Source organism: Magnolia sinica, chromosome 9 (assembly GCF_029962835.1).
Source record: "Magnolia sinica isolate HGM2019 chromosome 9, MsV1, whole genome shotgun sequence".
NCBI classification, from domain to species: domain Eukaryota; kingdom Viridiplantae; phylum Streptophyta; class Magnoliopsida; order Magnoliales; family Magnoliaceae; genus Magnolia; species Magnolia sinica.
Window position 1 is genome coordinate 37,349,777 of NC_080581.1, and position 22,708 is coordinate 37,372,484.

The 22,708-nt window shown below is 39.7% G+C and overlaps 1 protein-coding gene across 3 annotated transcripts in view; it reads left to right on the forward strand.

Annotated features, from left to right (window-relative positions):
* The window catches only part of LOC131255056 (translocase of chloroplast 90, chloroplastic), a 45,990-nt gene that overhangs the window by 14,320 nt on the left and 8,962 nt on the right, over positions 1-22,708 (forward strand). Inside the window, exon 2 of one of the 3 annotated variants that reach the window (XM_058255753.1) lies at positions 9,710-9,837. The exons of 1 other annotated variant lie outside the window; for it this stretch is intronic. In XM_058255753.1, the coding sequence (XP_058111736.1) occupies positions 9,711-9,837 (127 nt within the window). In that variant the 5' untranslated portion in view covers position 9,710. Of the gene's footprint in view, positions 1-9,709; positions 9,838-21,472; positions 21,818-22,708 lie in introns of those variants that run through there. One more of the 3 variants, XM_058255755.1, reaches the window with a different exon arrangement.

The window sequence follows — 22,708 nt, forward strand, 5'->3', positions numbered from 1 at the left end:
TCATCACGGTGTGAATGTAAGTAAATATATCCAACAATGTGAATGAATGTGAATACCTAAAAGGGAGGAGAGGGTAGCTATGACAATTGGAAAGGATTGAAAATCTTGTATCTTACAACTTAGCTTTTTCCCATATTTTAGAAAAAGGGCCCTTTTTCATGGGCTTGAAATCTGGATGGAACTGAAATCCAGGATTTTCAAGGTTGCTAAACATGACCCTATTTTCAAATCCTGAATTTAAATTTCCAACTGCCCAAAATCTAGGATTTTCAGGGGCTAAACGATTTTCAGGGGCCACCATTTAAACATTTGTTTGGCCACAAAAGTTTAGTATAAAGCTACTAGTTTTGTGTTTTCACTTCATCCTAGTCAAAATGAACTTATAAACAGTTTGGATGGCATATAAACATCTAGATGGTGCCCAAGGAGGTTTCAATGGTGGAAAAATCTCTCTAGTTTTCATTCTCGTATGGCCACATTGAGTTTTGGATCCACCTAATTATTGCTACATAGGGTCTCATTTGGTCTCAACCCCTTAAAATGATCTGAAAAAATGAATGAACGAGGTGGATTTTTCATCAACATCATGGTGGGCCCTATGTAGCAAGAACTTCTTGTGAAAGGCTTACACAGGAATTCCGCGTCCTCAAACGAACGTGCTGAGTTACTCAGTACGCCTTAATACGCTCTTATCATACTGAGTAAACTCATTTGGGCCCACCTTGAATGTATGTGGTCTATCCACACCGTCCATCCGTTTTTCCATCTAATTTAAGGGGTTGAGCCCAAAATTGATGCATATCCAAAGATTAAGTGGATCATACCATTGGAAACAATGGGGATAATGATTTCCACCGTTGAAACCTTTCTAGGCCCCACAGTGATGTTTATTTTTCATCCAACTTGTTCATAAGATCGTACAGACATGGATGAAGGGAAAACACAAATATAAGCTTGATCCAAAACTTCCGTGGCCCTCCAAGTCTTTTTCAACGGTGCACTTTCAATTCAACTGTTTCCTGTGGTGTGGTCCATTTGAACATTGGATATGCCTCATTTTTTGGCTCAAGGCCTAAAATTATCTGTTAAAATGTATGGACGGAGTGGATAAAATAAATAAATCATGGTGGACCTCACAGAGTTTACTCAGTACGTTAAGCGTAGGAGTTACTCACTACGCAATCCGCTTCCTCAAATGGATTGGATACTCCCTGCGAGTAGCCAATGGCTAGTGGTCGGTGCTCTGTGGACCTAAACATGATGTATGTGTATCATCCATGCCGTCTAATCCATTTTACAGATAATTTTATGGTATGAACCCAAAATTGAGGTGGATCAAAATCTCAATTGGACCACACAGTGTTGATTGAACTCTCGCCATTAAAAACTTCCTAGGGCTACAACATTTTTGGATCAAGCTGATATTTGTTTTTTGCCTTCATCCAGGTCCGTATGACCTAATCTACAGGTTTGATGTCAAATAAACGTTACAGTGGGCCCTAAGAGGTTTTTAATGGTAGACGTTCAATCATTACTGTTTTCCCATGGTGTGGTCCACCTGAGATTTTGATCAATCTCATTTATGGGCAAACAATTACAATGACGTGTAAAAATGAATGGACGGTGTTGATAAGACACATAGATCATTGTGGGGCCCACATAGCACTTACAACTAGCCACATGGTAGCGTCACTAGCTAAACCGCATCATGCGTCAGTATAAATCTTCCGGGCCTGGAGGGTTTTTTTTTTTTTTAAATTTTTAAATTTTTTTTTTTTTAATACCTAAAATTTCATTGAAGAGAGGTTGCCACCGAAGAAAGGGGGTTTTTGAAGGAGGGTTGTTGCCGAAGAAAGGGGGATTTTCTTACCTGCAAATCGGAACGGAATGTCTACAATATTTGAAGACCGGCGCTGTTGATCGAGGCGTTCTTCTGAGCTCCGAGTTCCGATTAACAAGTAGGGGATCTTCCCAGTTTTGATATTTTTTTTTTTCGATTTTTTAAAAGAGGGGTTTTCTTACCTATTTATTGGATTTATGGGTTGTTGGCTATAGTTTTCCCGTGATAGGTATCGTGGTTGGTAGCTACAGTACGATAATCTTGATATTGTCGGCAATAATCCAAGATTTTTGCCGATATCTCTGATATTTCGCTGATATCTTCGATATTTCGCCGATAATCCGAAGAGACGAAAAGTGGGGTTTCGGTGTCGCTAGACTAGCAACACCGATATTATCGGCGATAATATCGACATTTCGTCGACAATGGGAACACTGGGGGAGGGTAACTTTGATCAAATCTTTCCTGTCTAACCTTCCCACGTATTATTTTTCTCTGTTTCAATGCCCCAAGTCGGTTTGGGCTAGAATGGAAAGGCTGTAGAGATATATATATATATATATATATATATATATATATATTTTTTTTTTTTTTTTTTTTAAATTTTTTAATTTTTTTTTTTAATCTGGCAAGGGGTGATAAGAATTTTAAATTTCACCTTTTGTCTTGGTGAGAGGTCTGCAACCCAATAGAAGAAGGGAAGGCGCGGGGGGGGGGGGGGGGTTGGGTGGTTAATCGGGCGCTCCTTGGGAAATGGGTGTGGAGGTTCATGACGGAAGAGAAAAACTTATGGCGTCAGGTTATAGCTTCCGAATATGGAGTTTCTCCCTGGGATAAATGGACCAAAAGTTCCTCTCTTTACAGAGCTACTCACTGTTGGAAGTCTGTCTCCAGGCTGGCTAATGAAGTCTTCTCCCAGATTGGGTACTCCATAGGCAGGGGGGATAGAGTTCTCTTCTGAGATGATGTTTGGTTAGGAGATTCTAGTCTCAGATCTCTTTTCCCGCTGGTTGCTGATCTAAGCCTGCGTCAGGATGTTTCTGTTTTCGATTGCTTCTCAGCCTCTAGCAAGGGGGGATCATGGATTCCTCTGTGTAGACGCAACCTCAATGATGCGGAAGCTGAAGAGATGATCAGAGTACTTGCACTCCGCAACCTCAATGATGCGGAAGCTGAAGAGATGATCAGAGTACTTGCACTCCTGGAGGGAGTGCAACCATCTCCAGATGAGAGAGATGCTCCCTATTGGCAAGCTGACAAATCAGGGCATTTTTCTGTTCGATCTTTCTTGAAGGTGATCCAGCCGGTGGACCTGCGATCAGAATTCAGCTTTTTAGCCCCCATTTGGTGCATTCAGGCTCCGCCCAAGGTCCTAGTTTTCAGCTGGCTGGTAGGAAGGGGTAAAATTCTTACAGTGGATAACCTTCGCAAAAAAAGGTATTATCCTTCCCAACGTTTGCCTCCTATGTTTGCAAGCTGAAGAATCAGGGGACCACATCTTCTCGCACTGTTCTTTTGCTAGGGGGATATGGGACTACATCCTCTCTCTTCTCAAGGCTGTTTGGGTTATGCCTGGCTCTATAAGAGAGCTGGGTCCTTCTTGGTTAGGGGGGTGTCCCTCTGTGAAGGACAACAAGGTCTGGCAGCAGGCCATGGTGGTGGTTTTCTGGAGCATCTGATGGGAAAGGAATGATTGTTGTTTCATAGACTCTAGGCACCCCCTTTCCATCTCTATCACCAGAATTTCTCTGTTGTTTAAGGAGTGGGATCCTTGACCATAGGGCTGGTTTGTTGTATTTTTAGTGTTTGTTTCTGTTTTCTGTTTGTGTTTTGCTGTTTTTCTTTTGGCTTTTGCCTTTAATAAAGATCATCCTTCAAAAAAAAAATTAAAAAAAAACATTGTTTGGAGTTTTAGTATGAGTTGGTTTTTTATTCTGTTTTAGGAAATTGTTTGTTATTGATAGTGGATATGATTAGGAGTGTGTTTTCACTAATTAGGGATAGTTTGAGTTTCACTTGTAAATGTAAAAAGGGTGGTAGGTCATGCATATGAACAAGATTCTATTAATAAAAAAAAATTATTTTGTTTGAATTTCTTGCAATGGGAATTTCTTCTAGAGTTGTGATCCTTAGAAACTGTTGGTGCAACTTTGTCAGCTCTGTGTGGAGTGACTCCACATTTTTTATCTTTCAGTTTAGTATCTTTATGCTTTGAATATGGTATGTGGGATTCACTTATGCAATTAAGGTTTCAATCTCTCTGATCCTATTTACATTACATGGGCATGATCTTTACGTGACTTAAGAAGTCTTTCCCTAGAACCACTTGAAAGTCATCCATCGATGTGTAGCTCCATGCCATGCGCCACACCATGGATTGGCTTCACTTATGAGTTGATAGCCTTGAGCCATCTTGTCTCCTTGAATGTCTTTAATCTTAGATGTTTGTGACCTGTGATCAGTAGTCCCTGTGTCCACCATTGCCCGTGTTAGCCTCCCATTGACATGTTCTTCCACATACATGAACCCTTTGTTCATGGGTTGAGCATCTTAGTCTTATCCTTCATCATGTTAGGGAGCCGCATCAAATCCGTTTGTAGCTCGTTATCCTCATTATCTTTCTCATCGGAAGAGCATTAACTATGTTTATCTTTGGGCATTCCTTGGCCTAGTGAGGTCCATCACAAATGGAGCGCTTGATTTCCTTCGACTTGGATGAGTCCTGTCCATCTTAGGCATTCTTCATGTCTTTCAGTCTTTGCCACCCTTACCACTTAGTGGCTTGTTAGTCCCTTGCTTGTAGGGGGGACCTTTATCACATTCTCTCCCACCTTTGCCTTGGCCACTTTGGGTCTTTGCTTTGTAAGCTTAGTCATAAGATCCTTCTAATTAGGTGCTGCTCCCGCTTCAAATCTCCACTTCGGAATCTTGCTCCCTCTTCCGCTCCCTACGCCTTTTTATACTTGTTTACATTTTGAAAGAGACGCTTCCTCTCTCTCACATGTGAATTTGTTGCCTCTTTGCTTCATGCTTTGTGCAACTATGCTTGGAAGAGTCACTCTCTTTTAAAAAAATAATAATTTGGAAGAGTTGCTCTTCTTGAATTCTATTAGTTGATCTTCCACTGTCATGGCTGTCACAAGTACATCCTAAAAACCTTGATGTTGTAGTTTCCGCTGGGCCAAGTTGTAGACCATTTGTGAAATTGAACAATCCCTCTAGCATGCTAGTAATTTTGAGCATGAGAGTAGCGAATTCCTTGACATACTCGTGTACTTCAACCACTTCGGGTTTTGGCATGCCAAGAAACTTGCATTTTCGAGGTAAAACTATTTCTTAATCTCCCTCTTTATTTTTTTAAGTGGTCTTTCTTAATCTCCCTCATAATAATCATTCTAATTGTTGGTTGTGCGGGTGATTGCGTGCATCCGCAGGGAATAGTTTTGCCTTTAAAAAGGGGCGGGGACACCTTGTCATCATAAACAAATATCATTCTAATTATTGATTGTGCACTTGCCTCATTCAACATTTGCATGACGCCTATGCCACACCCCCATAAGCCTGCTATGTCAATGAGGTACATTGTTGCACTTTGTATCTTCACCTTCTCATCCTTCAGTGAGATGGCCTTAAAATATTGCTCCAACCAGTGTTCAAATTATTTCCGATATTATCGAAATATCTCCGATATTGTCTTTTTCTCCAGCTCAGCGATACCGATAACACTGGTAGTGATACCGATAACGTTGGTAGTATCAGAAATTTCAGGTATTAGCAATGTATCGCTAAGTATTGCCAACGTATCAATATCACTAATGTAATTGCCGATATTTTCAACTATGGAAATTCTAGGTGTCGCTTGTATTGCCAATGCATCAATATCGCCAATGTATCGCCAATATTTTCGACTACGTAAATTCTAGGTAATGCTTGTATCATAAGTGTATTGACGATATTTCAATAATATCACCAACGTATTGATATCATCAAAATTTTGTTCATTAGAAGAAAATTTATTTCAAATTTTTTTTTTTCATGGGCACATGGTTGTATGTAGTGTTCAATTTGTCATTGATAATATTGATAATATCTCGATATTATTGATATCGCAACATGCGTGATATTGAGAGCACAATCTTTCGTTTCCTCTTGAATTGTTGATGATTTCTTGGTAAATATCACGTTTTGTTGATATTTTGCAATATTGATGGATGTTTGAATGGAAGGTTGGATGGTTAAATAGCGGGATGGGATGGTTGGACTGATTTCTTACAATAACACATGCTTTTAAGGCCACATTAAATGAAAACTTGTTATATATGCACTCTTTTTTGTAATTTTTTATTTATTTCTAAATATGCAAATATGTAAGTTTTAACATCTCTTGAAGTTTCGCTGAAAATTCCACCGTTTTTCCCATGTTTCCCCGCATTTCCGGTTATCAAGGATATTATTGGTGATATCGTTATTGTTTCCGTATCCTTGGCCAATGAAACTTGTAGCGATACCGATACTTCGAACACTGGCTCTAACTTCCATGGGAAGATGTCACCAACTCCTTAGTATCCCTTAATCTATTGAAGGACTTGGGGTTAGGTGTTTGATCCTCATTTTTTTTTTCTTGTGGCTGGTGGCCACACTTCCGTTAACCACGACCAAGCTATTCAAGAACGGTAATAGTGGCCGTAATGGCCACCATAATTATTGATACGATACAGGTTGTAATTGTTGTTACGGCTAATAGCAATAGCAATAGCAATAGCAATAGTAATTATCCCTTCCATAACATGAATGCATAACACTAATTATCCTTGATCTCTTCAACTTATTCTTGTAGCATAGCAAGGGTCTCTAGTCTCTTAGAATGGAAAGCATCCATCTCCTAACATTGAGTATTAGCCAAGTTATTCAGGGCCTCAACATATCTCCCTTGAGTTCCTTAACCCAAATCTTGAGGCCCTCTATGCTACTACCAATCCCTTCAAACCATTCTTGCCCATCTCCCACAACCAAGTCTACCTGTGCGAGATGTTACTATCATTGCCCTCACGTTGCAATACCTCCCTCTTAGGACTTTGCGGTGCGCATGGTCGTTGTTGGTTACCTTTGACGCTAGTACTCTTAAATTACACATGTTACAACCTAAGTGCTTCCCTAAGTGGTGAGCGTGTGGCACGATGTTTTGTATCTATTACGATATGGCCGTAAAGGCTAATATGGATAGGTAACAGTAGTGACTGTTACGAGATACGGGGTTGAAGCGGGGCAGTTGGTTTTTGGGACTGTATCGGCCGTTATGGGGCATAACGATACCCCCATAATGGTCGAAAAATGGTCACAATTTTTTTTATTTAAATAAATTTCTCCTCAATTTTCCACTTTTCTTATTCCAAAAACTCTCCTAGATCGATCTACAACAGATTTCAACCACTCGTACTATAGTTTTTAGGATTAAAACTGTAGATTGAAGCGATTTGGATGAATAAAAGTTTCGAGGGCTATTTTTCAAAAAATAAAAAATGTGGTATTTATACCCTTTTTTCCCCCCGATTTTTAGTTCTAATGCTTGATTGTGATGTGTAAACATTAGAGATATATAACCATGTTCATAAATTCACCGGGCAACCCGATACAAAACTCTTTCCAAGGAGTGGACCGTTATGCTACCATAAACATGTTCAAAACAAACATTAAATATATATTTGGAATATTTACATTATTATGGATTTTCTAGATATTTTTTCAGAATTTTTTGGGAAAAAAAGATTTCAACCATTACAGGGGTCATTACGGTTGTTATGCCCCCGTATCGGTAATGGTGGTGACTGTTACGGCCACCTTTACCGATACGGAATACCTTACTGTGTGGAACTTATGAACCACCCCTTTTGTGAACGAGTCATCCAACTATCCAAGTGTAGCCAAGCTACTTGGAAGAGAAGAAAGAGCAAACAAGAGAGACATGATGGGAAGAGAACTCATGGTCTTATAGCTTCGGAGGTGCCTCTCAAATGGGAACCCTCTCCCTTACACAACGCTAAGAACCTTCTAGTTACTTTATATGAATGGCTCCAAAGAAGACATTCCAAAGGACTGTAGAGTATTCTAGAGATGCTTGCGCATCTCTATAATTCTCTGCACTACACACATAGGCTCTTTAGCATACAAGAAAAGCAAAACAGGCTAACTTCATGAGTTAGCTTCATGGAGATGTTTGGTACATTATGCTGGAGAATGGCTGATGAAAATTTCCAAACACAAATTGTTCAACCATGGTAAGTGGATACTCATGCTAACTGAGCTATGTGTAAGATCTTTACAACTCTTTTTCATTAAAATTAAAGTTGTCAATGCTAATCAACTCATACCCTCTGTTTTGAGTTGTTAGAATCTGTTGACTATTTCCTTATGAATCTGACTGCTATATTTCTTGGATGTTCTTTTAAATGGTTGGTCACTTATGCGCTGTCTAATTAGTTTCCACCAAAATGCTTACAAGTGGCTATTTCATTGCTGCATTTCGTTATATCTTAACAAACTTAATACCACAGATGTCAATACCTATTGTCTAACAGAGGACAAAAGCCAACATGTCCACTGTATCGAGTATCATTGTCACTAATTTCACCACTGAACTTATTTGACATTTGGTCAGAGCATGAAATCCAATGCAAATGATTATTTCAGTGTTTTATCCAAAAAGTGCAGACAATTTCATGCTAATTAGTGAGAGGAATGCTAATTGCAGACGATTGAAACACAAGAACAAAGGTAGACGTGCACATTTGGCAGGCCCCAGCATGAGTGGGCCCAGGGTATCAAAGTCAAAATGGTTGGACGATCCTAATTGCTCCATTTTGAGAAAAAAATTGACAGATAAAAAAACCTGACCAGTGGCCATGTTGTCTATGCAAAATAAGCAAATCAAGTTGCTAGGATCATGCAAACGGTGTAATTTGTTTATCAGGGCCTATCCTCCAGATGAGCAGTTTGGGTCTTGTAAGGTCTACCATATGTCTCCTGGAAACAGGTGTGACAGTTCTTGTGATTTTAGGTGCAGTATTCTTTGATATTAGTAAGTTAAAAAATTGCAAGGGGAAGCAGGAGTAGATTCAGTTGCTGGATTTTGTAAAAGTCTATTTCAGAATGTGAGTTAGTATAAAAGCCTATGAGGTGGGAGCGGCACCTCGGTAAGAGAATCATGCAAGGGGAAATTTTTTTTGCTTAACAGATGCAGAAAAAACAGATTTTTTGGAGAGAAAGGGGCAAAGTTCTCTGCTAATTCACTGGAAAAAATGGTGAGTTTTGGCAAGGAAACCTAGCATTCTTCCCCCCCCTAGAATGCTAGTAGCTTCAATGGAAATGACTGGTGCGTGCTGGATTTGCTTTGGAAATTTCCTGGCCAGAAACTAAGAACTTTTCTAGAGATGAATGTAGGGTTGAATGAGGTAGGATTTCATTTCAATCATGTGACACCATGGAGAGCGCTTATGGGTCTCATTTCGATCAGACGTTCCTAGCCATCTGATCTGTGGCTTGGAGAATGTTCTCTAGACTATGAAGAGTCTAGGTTGATAAGTGGACTGTCCTTTTCTCCCAATTCAACTAGTCGCATCATTGGATCTTTTCTTATATGTATTATTTTCTTTACTTCCGTCATTTCCCATAGGCATTTTTTTACTCTTTCTTTCTCTGTTTTTTTAATAGCGTTGTTTATTCATTCAAAGTTGTTCACTATGTCCTAAATTTTCTTCAGTACAGTTGAGAAAAAAAATCTTTTTAGTTTATCGTTCTTTGACCACAATGTCTTATTGAATGCTGATGCTTTTTTTTTTTTAATTATATAAATATGTGTATCTTTTCATGAAGAATGGAGGCCATTAAGGAGTGGATTTCATGCCAGTTAGCATCCAAGTCTTTGCTTTCAGCGAGGCCTTTATCTGCTAACATTACGTTCTATGACGGGGAACGGCTGGATGAAGAATCTGATGAACGAGGTAGACCAGTTAACTCTAGGGCCTGTTTGGTTTTCCAATTTAAATGGCTGTAAGTGGGTAATGATTATTTACTCATGTAATTGTGTGGTAACATCACTTACATTTGACTGTAGTGATGATTTTGTTACATTGTTTGTTTCACTCAGAAGTCCCTGTAAAATTGGCTGTTTTATAATGTGAAAACATAATGATTACAATTTACTTTACTTCCTATACAAGTTTATTTGACTCTCACTTTGCGAGCCATAATTCCTGTTTAAACAAACACCTGGAAATGATAATAATGGCTCATTTCGCATTTCATAGGAAATTCGAAAAGTAAACAGGCCCCTATAGTCTGTGTTTTGTTTGTTGAACAGCAATTATTACGGTCGTGCAGGTTTTTTTTTATATGTGTTCTTTCCTTTTTCTTTTCTTTTTTTTATTATTAAAAACTGATTGCAGTACTGTGGGCTATGCTGATTTTCGCAAATTGCATGGTTTCTCTGTTTCATAACTCAACATTCCTGTTGAGTCATGCTTGAATTAAAACCGAAAAAAAAAGGAAAAGGAAAAAAGTCCATTGATGGACTGGAATCAAAAGAATTAATTTTCACTTGGTCTTAAGATCTTTCTGTTGATGTGGCTGTGTTGATGAAAAAAGTTTATACATCTCCGACAGGGAAGACATGGGATTGAGTTCTGCTGTTATGATGATAAAAAAATGGCAGCAGTGAGATGGTCTGGCTGGGCAAATGAATCATTCCTTTGCAAATGAATCATTCCTTTGCCAAAACAGTATTAGGGGTGAAAGCATACAGGATTCTATAGAAAAACCAGGGTCTTATGAAATAAGTTGAGCAGAGAAATGTGATTGCTTTGCTTCAAGATTAGTGATGAAATGGTCAGCTTCATGGCTGTTGTTGATTTTAGGGTTGTTTTGGCTGGCTGAGGGGTTTGGGTTAGGGATTTGTGAAATCCATGGATTTCAAGTCTTCCTTGTTTGTTTTTGTTGGGGATTTGCTAAATCCATGGATTTACCAAATCCTCACCTCCTTAGGGTTTAGGGAAAATCCAAATCCCCCCAAAAACTAAGGACTTGGCAAATACTCAAAATGAGAGACTCTTTTAAAAGATAGAAAGTTACTTCCTTACAAGTTCGTTGATTTACCAAATTCACATTTCATTTCCTTGATCCCGAACACGGCCCTACAGAACTGAGGGTGTTGGAATGCTGAAACATAAAATAGCTAGGGAAAAGATCTTTTGATAGCTTGTGCCTCATAACAATGCCTGGCTCTATTTTTTTTTTTTTTGCTGAATTGTGTTTTTGTGTATCCATCTTTTTGGATATATGGAGTATCAATGATAACTGTTACATATGTGCTCTTTCCTCTTCCTTTTCCTAACACTACTTTCGATGTTTTAGTTCAGTTTTTATTATTTTATTTTTTGATCTTTCAGAAACTAACTAAAGCATGAGCTTTCTTGGGCAGTAAGTGGGTGGGTGCCTTTGCTGTCCAAGGGACTGAGACACCTCATCTTATCATAGGCGGGCAAACTGCTCTATATGCATGATCTCCTGGCCATTTTCGAGGCTGTCACATTTTCAACATACCAGTGGCCAGTGCTCCTCTCTCTGTCTCTGCCTTTCCATCCCAGTGAATATTTTGACTTAACAAGTAGCCAGCGGCTCCTAAAGTTCATTCATTCTCTCTCTCTCTCTCTCTCTTCTCTCTCTCTCTCTCTCTCTCTCCCTCCATTTGATAACATTTCCTTTCCATTTCCTTGCCTAGGAGCTCTCGTCATCATCATAGCCCTCCCAGCTATTTGGGACCACCCTATGATCTCACCATCCTGTCGCCCTGTAAAGCTAATTGCAGCACAGAAAGAGTGATCTGAGAATCTCCCCGACTTCTCCCATCTCCACATCCAAGTATCCCTGTCCATGAACAGTGGGGCAAGCCTATGGAGCATGCCTTGCATCTAAACCACATCCTCCACTTCCTTATCAATAAGTTTCTATGGTATGAGGTAGCCAAAACTACATGACCACCCACCATATAGAAACATCGGAAATCACAACCCTCAGGTCCACTGCAATATGAACTAGCCCTGGTAACACAGATTTAACAGCCTCTTGGAGCACCAAGCATCCTCCCAAAATTCAATGCATGATCCATTCCCCATTGAGAATTTGATACCTTTGTAGACATCATTTGCCAAGCTAGAAATGTTTCCCCACACCGTCGACACTCTATATAAGGACCTCTGGGAAAATCATCTCCCTCCTCTATTTTGTATTTGCATGCAATCACCTGTCTCTCACAAACCTTCCTCCAACTTGAATCATCACAACCTTTTGCCAAGCAAAGTAAGATTCATAGATTTTAAGTCTCTGATGCCGACGCCACCTTCATTGGCTTGCATCTTTCACTCCATTGCATTAGATGAAATTTGTGCTTGATTTTTGTCCCTCACCAAAGGAATCCCTCCTACTTTCAATCTACTAATGCCACTTGCCAGACATTTAAAGACAAACATTTGCGAGAAGAGAATCTCAAAATGGCTAAATCCAAGACATGGTCATTGGAGTGTTGAAAGTATAGCTGAATGAAGCATGACGCCCATGCTTAATATGCCTAGGGGTGCACATGGAATCGGTAGAACAGGACCAGAACCGACTAGACCGCACAGTTTGGTTCAGTTCTGAAGTGCACTAGTTCCGGTTCCGGTTCTGAAAATCAAAGAACCGGTTAGTTTGGTTCGGTTCTCGGTCTGGGGTTCTGCAGAACTGAACTGGACCGTGAACCGGACCATAGATCCGAACCTGGAACCGGACCCCTTAGTCAATATATATATATTAAACGTAAAAAACTATACCATTCATCAAATGGATCACAGCACGAATAAACATTGGCAGCAAAATCATTTTGGAAACACAAAAGGGTCATAAAAACAAACCATGACAAGATTACTCTGTGAAAATTTTCAGTAGAGGAGCTTGGGCTAGATTATGAAAAAAATCATGCAATTGGGCTGGATTATAAAAAGCCCAAAACCGTGGCAATCCCTTCATTAGGGATCAATGCTTGTGGTTGATTACAACATCAACTTTCATGACCGGTTAATGACCCTTTCTCATTTTAGGATGGGCCTTCGACTCGAGCTTCACCAAGAACTTATTCTTTACGACATCAGCACCCTAAGAGTTGGAGCAATATCTGAAACTGCAATTTATGAGGCGATTCAACTCTCGAGAATCCAATGTCAAGGCCACTCCTCAGGGAGCTAAGCCTAATTTTGGGAGTCAAGCCAAAGCCCCTACTGGTACTCAATCTGCTAATAGGGATGTTAAGGGCAAAGGTCTGGATAGTACCGGCTCGAGGGTAGGTGAGCAAGCGTGGTGTTACAATTGCTAAGGATACGGCCATTTGACATACCATTGCCCTATGAAAGAGCGAAATAGGGCCTTCATGATCGGTGAGTTTGATAATGGTGCTGGTGATCATGGTGATTGCGAATAAGAAGAATATTAGCTCAAAATTGGTGCTAGTGATGAAGAAGTATAAGGAATTGAGACTGTGCCAGTTGCAGTTGTCAGATGCGCAGTGATGATTGGCGCAGGAATTCAATTTTCCATACATCAAGTGTGGTGACAAAAACCATAAGGTAATAATTGATAGTGGTAGTTGCACCAATGTGGTCTTCGCTAGCATTGTATCTTGTTTGGGTTTGAAACCTGTCCCTCGCCCTCAGCCCTATCAAGTTTCATGGGTTGATGTGTCATCGATACCGGTTTCTTAGCGGTGTTTTATTCCTATTTTGTTTGCTTTCTACAAAGACACGTTGTGGTGTGATGTTTTGCCTATAGATGTAGGCCACATCATTTTGGACGGACCTTGGCTGTATGATCGTGATGTGATACTATTCGTCCATTCGAATACATGTTCATTTATTCATGAAGGTAAGAGGATAAAGCTAAATACTCTTCCGCCTAAAAGCACCCTGGAGAAGAAGGACATTAAGAAGGGTAACCCAAAAGATGTGAGGAAGTCCCAGCCTAAGTCTCTCCAAATAATCAATGCCAAAGAGTTTGAAAGGGAGACTTAAATCCGATTCGATGGTGTATGCCCTTGTGGCAAGAGAGATTACACTCGAGGTCAGCTTAGAGTTGCCACTTGAAGTGATTCTGGTGTTGGAGGAGTTTAGTGATGTTTTCCCAGAGGACCTAGCGGAGGAGCTTCTGCCTATGTCGGACATTTAGCATGCTATTGATAATGTCCCTGGGTTGACTTTACCAAACCTTCCTCACTACCGAATGAACCTCGCAAAGCATGCAGAATTGAAGAAGCAAGTGGATGAGCTTCTTAGAAAAAGGTTCATTCAGGAGAGTTTGGGTTCATGCGTCATGCTAACCCTCCTCACGCCTAAGAAAGATGACACTCGGCGCATGTGCGTGGATAGTCGGGCCATCAACAAAATCATGGTAAAGTATCGATTTCCTATACCGCATCTTGATAACATGTTGGATATGATAGCCAGTGCCATGATCCTTTTCAAGATTGACTTTAAAAGCGGGTATCATCAGATATGTATTCGCCCAAGAGATGAATGAAAGACGACCTTTAAGACTAAAGATGGGCTATACGAGTGGTTAGTGATGCATTTTGGCTTGACCAATGCTCCGAGTACGTTCATGAGAGTGATGACCCAAGTGTTGAGGCCCTTTATGGGTAAGTTCCTGGTGGTATATTTTGACCATATCCTCATTTATAGTACCTTAAAGGAACAACACCTCCACCATTTGAGGCAAATTTGTGGGGTCCTTAGGATAGAGAAGTTATATGCCAACCTGAAAAAGTGTTCTTTGTCAGTTATCTTCTTAGTGTTCATTGTTTCATTTGAGGGTATGTCTGTAGATTCCGAGAAAGTTAAGGCTATAGTAAGTTGGCCTGAACCACAAAACATTCATGAGGTGCATAGCTCCACGGTTTAGCCACTTTTTATAGGCGACGCAGGAGGCTACAATATAGGTTTAAGAATCAAAGCATTTCATTCGAGGTGAATCAATGTTGTTCATTAAAGGCTTTAGTTCTATTATGGCTTCCATTGCGGATTGCATTAAAAATAAGGAGTTCAAATGGACTAATGTGCCTCTAAGGTGTTCGATGAGATTAAGGGCAAAATGATTGATGCTCCTGGCATGCGCCTTCTTAACTTTTCTAAAGTCTTTGAGGTTGCGTGTGATGCGTCTAGCGTAGGTGTAAGTGAAGTAGTCAGGAAGGGCACCTTGATGCCCATTTTAGTGAGAAGTTGAATGAGGCGAAGCAATGTTATTCTACCTATGACAAAGAATTCTACATGGTAGTCCAATCTTTGCCACATTGACGACATTATCTACTATCGCTAGAGTTCGTCTTATTTTCTGACCCTGAGGCCTTACGATACCTCAACTCCAAAAAGAAATTAAACCCAAGACATGCCAAGTAGGTTGAGTTTTTCCAGGAGTATACATTTGTTTTGAAACACAAGACTGGGGTCGAGAATAAATCTGCCGATGCTTGTAGTCATAAATTGGCATTACTCCGATCCATGAGCGTGGAAGTCACTGGGTTCGAATAATTGAAAGAAGGGTATTCTACGTGCCTAGATTTTAGGAAAGTATGTAGTCACTTTTGGATGACAAGTCGAGGAGTGATAGTGGGCTTGTCTTGATCGATGAGTTTTTATTTAAAGGCTACAGACTCTGCATTCTTCGCACCTCCCTTCGGGGTTTACTAGTTTGAGAGCTTCATGTCGGAGGAGTAGCCGATCATTTCGATTGAGACAAGACTATTGCCCTTGTCGAGGATAGGTTTTATTGGCCCATCCTCAAGCGAGACATGGCCAAAATCATCGGGCAATATAGGACTTGTCAACTGGCAAAGCAGAAAAGGCAAAACACTATATTATATATGCCCTTGTCAGTGCCACACACTCCGTGGCAAGATATTAGTATGGATTTCGTGCTTGGGCTACCCAAGATGATCAGAAAGCATGATTCCATCTTTTATGGCAGTGGATTGTTTCTCGAAAATGACCCATATTCTACCATGTTCTAAAACATCTGACGCCACCAACATTGCCAAGCTTTTCTTTAGAGAGGGAGCTCGCTTGCATGGTTTGCGAAAAACTATTATGTCTGATAGAGATGTGAGATTCATGAGTTATTTTTGGAAGGCACTTTGGTACATGATGGGCACTTTGGTACATGATGGGTATAAGACTTCAGTTCTCGTTGGCATACCACCCTCAAACTGATGGTCAAACGGAAGTGGTCAATCGAAGCTTAGGTAACTTGTTACGATGTGTTGTGGGTGACCATATTAGGACTTGGGATTGAGTTTATTAGTCACAAAGTTCGCATATAATAGTTCAGTCAATAGATCGATAGGCATGAGTCCCTTTGAGGTAGTGCATGGTTACAAGTAGATATCATTCCCATGTCAGTCTCCCATAAGACCTTCAGAGTCCCTAGATGCATTTGCACCACACATTCATGACTTGCATGCTGAAATTAAGAAACAGATTAATGTGAACAATGAAAAGTACAAATTAATTGCTAAATCTCATCGCAGGTTTAAAGAATTTCAAGTAGGAGATTATGTGATGGTTCAGATAAGGCCATCACAGTATCTGTAAGGGGCCGTAAAGAATTTACAAGCCCGTAGTGTAGGACCTTATAAAATATTGAAAAGATTAGGTTCCAATGCGTATGTTGTGGATCTTCCATCTAACATAGGAATTAGTTCTACATTCAATGTGGAAGATTTGTGTCTTTTAAGGGTCTAACAACTCCACCCAATAGCCTTTCTCCCAACCCTCACATTGGCCCAGATGGTGGTGCTTTCGACCTGTCCTGTGACTCGTGGCTCTTGCCAAACTAGCCTTTACCTCCTTTACCATCCATACCTACCAAAAGTGAAGAGATAGAAGATATCTTGGATGAACAAGTGGTTTTTACCAAATACGAAGGATTCCAGAAATATCTCGTTAAGTAGAAGAACATGTCAGAGTCAGATAGTACGTGGATTAGAGAGACCGAGCTTCAGAGACTAGACCCGAATCTCTTAGAGCGTTATCCCAATTTTATTTCGCTGGAGGCGAACGCTTCTCAGCCGAGGGGAGTTGATGAGGACATTTGAGCATGTTTTAAAGTTTATCAGAGGAGGAGGAGAGCTGCCCCAGTTACTTTATAGCTAGGTGATCATTACATGGAGCCTAGTGGGCCCAATTTGATTTTCTAACCACGTTGAAGACCCCACATGCATGATTGTGCATCTTCGAAGACCCCACACTGGGAAGATGCATGTGGGTTGCTTAGTTGAGAATATTGGACCGTTGGATCGATTGGATGCATCTATCAGACCGTTGGATTTCGCACAATGGGCCATCTTGATGGTTGGACCATTGTGATGGTTGGGTCGTCTTGATTGTGGACTCATATTGGACACTAGTTTTAGTTATTTTGTTTAGTTAGTTTGATTATTTTGATATATTTTATGATCTAGTTGATATTATGGATGTTTTGGACATTATATAGTATTAAGGGTGTTTTTTGTAAAAAAGACCCCAAATAGAGTATATAAGGTTTGGACGTGTGAAGCCTAGGGCATTATTGGTTATTGAATGAAAATTTCTTCTTGCTTTTTTTTTTTTTTCTTGGGAGCAAAATTCATCCTGTGATGGGAGTTTGGTGTGAAGCCATGGAGTGATTCCAACTATCTTCTCTTCAAGGTATTCTTTCTCTTTTCTCTTCTTCTTCTCTCTCAATTTTCTTTCTTTTTCTTTTGTTTCCTCCCAAATCCCATCCTCACCATCCCCCAAACCCTCTAGACCTAAACCCTACCCAATCGTACAACCGTACGGACTACCCTACATGTTTGTACGACCATACGGACGCAACCGTACGGCCGTTTATATGGCCAGCCCCATTCCCCCCTTCTTTCCCCCCCCTTTTTTCATCCTTCTCCTTTAAAACTTCATAACCCTAGACCTAAAAACCCTAACCCGAGAAGATAGAATTCCAAAGCCTAATCTCCCAAATTCTGTAATCCTTAAATCTCCAAACCTTGATTCTTTGTAACCATAACAAAGCGCAAGTCAATCCTCATATTTAGATTGAATCCTATGTCAGATGGAAGTTCTACCTTCCATTAGTCCGTTTCTGATCGATAATCGTAAGATCCATTTGCGGGATTGTAATGTGGCCTTGAATTTGAGCATAGTCGACTACTTGATTTCTTTAGATTTGTGATAGATTGGCAATAATTTATATTTCGATTTACTCTAATTATCCGTTCATTAATTCATTCGCATCATTATAGTTTAGGCTATTTGTCTTGTATTAGTTGGGGCCTGTTTGATACATGGGCGTAGATGGGATTAGGTGGGATGGAATTGCATTTGATCCCGTTCAAATTCCATCCGGTGTTTGAGGAGGACGGGAAGGGTTGGGATTAGGTGGGATGGAAATGCATTTGGTCCCATGCAGGATTTCGAAGGATTTTGAAATCCACTACACATGTGGGCCTTGCATTGATGCATGTGTTTTATCCAGTGTTTTAAATATTAATGATATCGGCCGATATATCCCACAATATATCTTGTTTCCCACTTATACGATACGAAATGCACAAGTAGTAGGATATATCCCACATGTTCGATTTGGTGAGTTTTTTTTTTTCGATCATTTTTTTCTTCAATAAATCACGTTAAATCAGTGTAAAATTGTTACAAATCCATGATTTTTCCTGTTTTGCATGAAAAGTCATGGATTGGGAGCTTCGATTTTGAGATTTGGAGGAGAAGGACCGAGTTGCAGAAAATTGAAAAAAATATATCTTTTTTTTTTTTCCAATTGCTCGCAAATTGGTTGCAATCTTTATGTCCAAACATAAAATCAAACATGTTTGTGACCTAATCTAGTGATTCTTCTTTTGCTTTTGAATTTATTGCTTGTGTTTCCACACGTCTTTTTACATTTATGAATTACATAAATAGACTTTGAATATACTTGCATTAATTCAGTTAGACAGTGCATAGATTAGGACCCTATACAGAGAAAACCTATTATGTGCACTTGTTTTTTTGCAATGTTTTGATTTATAAGTGTGGATTGATGTCTTTTTTAAAAATCACAGAAGTTTCATTGAAAAATTCGACCAATTTCCAATGTTTCCCCATGTTTCTAACAACAACGATACATTACGCGATACAACCGACATATTCCATGCGATAACCGATACTATCTGTATCCCAAGAGTGCGATATGTAACGTGATACCGATATTTTGAACACTGGTTTTATCCATGCTGTCCATCCATATTTGCCCTTTACACGTGACATTCTAGTTATATACAGGTATAGGTGACTGACATCCGTTATAAATTTGGTTCATTGATTACAATTCCATGGTCCACCAAATGGGGTTTTTCTTAATCCAATGTTTTTCCTGTAGCAAGAATTTTATCCCAAACATGGGGATTGGATGGCTAAAATACCATGGTATTTCCAGACATGCAATCATTGTGCAATAATAATGTTAATCCCATCTAATACAATTCCATACCATTTAATCCCACAGACCAAACAGGCCTTAGAGAACTCAGTCAAGTAATTTTCGACCACCTGCTTGTTTCGAGCATTGTGGTTCACTGGATATGTTTACTAGCTTCATGTCTCTTCTGGGGCATACATCATGACATGGTTCTGATCGACAGCTTGGTTATCATACATGTATGCCATATTGGTAAACATGGTGGTATATGAATGGGGAGTCTTTTACAGGCGTGGCTTAGAAAATCTTTTACTACTAGATGTCTTCTTCCAGTGAGGACTCACATCATACATAGCGTTTGTACAAAAAGGGTCCTTTTTTCAGTAACCAATTGTAGATGCTATGGGTCAAAATGGATGCCATATATGTCAAATATCTCTCCTGAGGAAAATCTTAGCCCCCCTTTATGTGGTGGCTAACAAATAGATTGCAAGGGAAAACAACCATGGTCCACATCTAATGAATAATGGCCAAATGTTTTATGGCTATGATCATAAGAGTCCAGAGTATGTTTGTCTCATGGACCATCTACAGTAGCTCCCAGCCTCCTACCACATCAGCAATTTGAATCACTGAATCATGGGCCCACTTGTATAAACTAAAAACCCGAACATACTACAGAAATTCTTGGTATTTAATACCTCTCTTTTTGACCCATGCACTACTCACTTCGGACATAGGAGATGAGAAATCCAATTTTAGTTGAGACATCCGAACAAACAAAAACTGTACCTTGCTTAACAGAGATTTATGAAACTAAGATCCCGAGGGACTGGATTTTTAGAGAAATGTAGTTTTTGTAAATATTGCATTCAATTTAGCCCTTTGAGGACTATTTTGAATGCTATGCCACCAAGGATGAGATGAAGAGATCATTGTCCAAGTTGAAATTGAAGGATTCTGCATGAAACTGGTGGTGCCATTCGGAAGCACACCTACCACATGGTGGGCATCCTCCTGTGAGTACCTAGGAGGAGATGAGACTCGAGTTGAAAGAGAGGTTCCTTCCTCTTGACCATGAAGAGGCCACTTTCGAGGTCTTATGTCATATGTCAAAGAAACCTAAACATAGGCATGCACATATAAATACTATGATCTGATGGTTTGATGTGAAGCTTTTGAGAATGAATGTCAGGCAGTGGCTTATTACTGTGATGAGCTACGGCGAGAGATTCACTGGGAGTTGCCAACCGTTATACACTACAGCATGTGTGAGGCTCATCAAATCTAAGAATCCAAAGAGCAAATGAATAATGCAGCCACCAGACAACAATTTCCAAGGCCAGGGGTACTCAATGGCCAGCACCATTATCTGTACCACAAACATCTCCACCACATGTAGTTTTTCTCCTCAAGATAATAGGAATGTCTTTTGTTGTAGCAACCAGAACACTCTTAGAAAAGACACTGTAGCAACCAGTATTTCATTTCCCCCACCCAAAATAATGGGCTCAAGGGAAAGGTGACACAAGTACTACAACGAGAAGACACAATAGCAATGTCTCTTGTTTGAAGTGTGGGGAGTAGGTCATTTCACAAATGCATGTCCTACCAATTGTATTAGCTACTGTGAAGAGAATTCAAATGAAGAGGAACTAGAAGAGGAACAATGTGAAGAAATAGAAGTAGACATACTCGAAGGCCTTGAACAAGTCACACTAGTGATGAGAAGAATTCAGACGGCACCTACAGGAAGAAGAGGAAGATTGGTTGCAGATCAATATCTTCCATACAAATGTTCAGTGTGAAGACAAGGTATGCAAATTACTGATTAACTGCGATTGTAATTTGAATATGGTGTGGCAAGAATGGGCCAACAAGATAAGTTGAAAGTGGAAGGCACTTGCATTCATATTTTGTAGGATGGGCAAATGCCATCTGTAATTCTGTATTCCCACATATGATTTGGGGTCTAGTGACCTTTTTGTCTGGAAAACAGTGGGTTACATTATAGTGAAGACCACTGATGTATGATTGAAGAGTGTAACAGGCAAATACCTATGCTTTTATGCATAAAAGATGGAAGACTGCACTAAAAGCCAATTAAGGATCTTAAAAAGAACCTGCTGGAGCTTAAATCATTCTCTCTTACTCTCACAATGCACTGGATGGAGGAGGCTAATCAGATTGAAGGATTGAATCAAGTTCAACCATGAGCAATGAACACGAACTTAGGACGTGTTTCTAGAATGAAGTAGAAGTGGAAGACATCACAAAGGTTTTGGATGCATGATTGCATATGAGAATTGGTATGACAGACCACCCCACTGCATGAGGGATGTGCCTGGCCAATAAGCTTCTATATTGCTTTATATTTCTCTGGCATATGGATTGGATGAAATTCTCAAAAGGTGAATCTACAAGCTGTCCATGCTATTGAGATTTGGAAAATTGTGGAAGGTATGTTCCCTGTGTTACTAATGGATCGAAATCAAATCTATATATTGTAATTTTTTTCTTAGATTTGATCATAACTTTGTGCCCTCTCTAGTTCATTGACCAACAGCACTTTATTTGCAAACAACATATACCAAGGAACCTCTCTATGGGGCCCTTGGTATCTTGGTTAGTTAATTAGAGCCTTTTAGGAAGACAATGAACCTCTGCTTACAAGAGTTAAGAAATATTGATATTTTATGTCATTTAGAAACTTATTTTTGTTTAAACAGCATCATAATGCTCTCTTTATATTCTCATCCACTTCCTTATTTGCGTATTTGTTTAAAAAATAATTCTTGAGAAAAAGTTCATTGAAAGAAATCTCAAAGAGCTGAAATTACAACCAGAGATGATGAGGAATAGTCTAAACAGAAAATATGATCCATGCCTCAAAAATCTACAATTTGATGCGTTACACTTACATCCTTGGAAGATTTTGAGCCACATCAACCAAGAACCTTGCCCTAGCCTATTATAAACAACCAAGAACCTTGCCCTAGCCTGTTATAAACTATCTCTTTGGTCCCCCTCACCTAATCTTAAATGACACCTATTCAAGAACTCTATTAGGCCGATGAGTTGTTCAGTATCTTCATCATTGAAGGCCTTCTAAATATCAACAATCAAACTAGATGATTTCCAATCCTATTATAAAATTGAGCAAACTGTAATCTCTTTCTCCTGCTACAGTCGTGCATGGATAGCGCAAAAAGCATTGTTGTTGTACCACACAATGTTTTAGATATTGACGATATTGGCCGATATATCCCACGATATATGTTGTATTCTACGTGTGCGATACAAAACACACAAGTAGTGCCGATATATCCTACATGTTTGATCCAGTGAGCA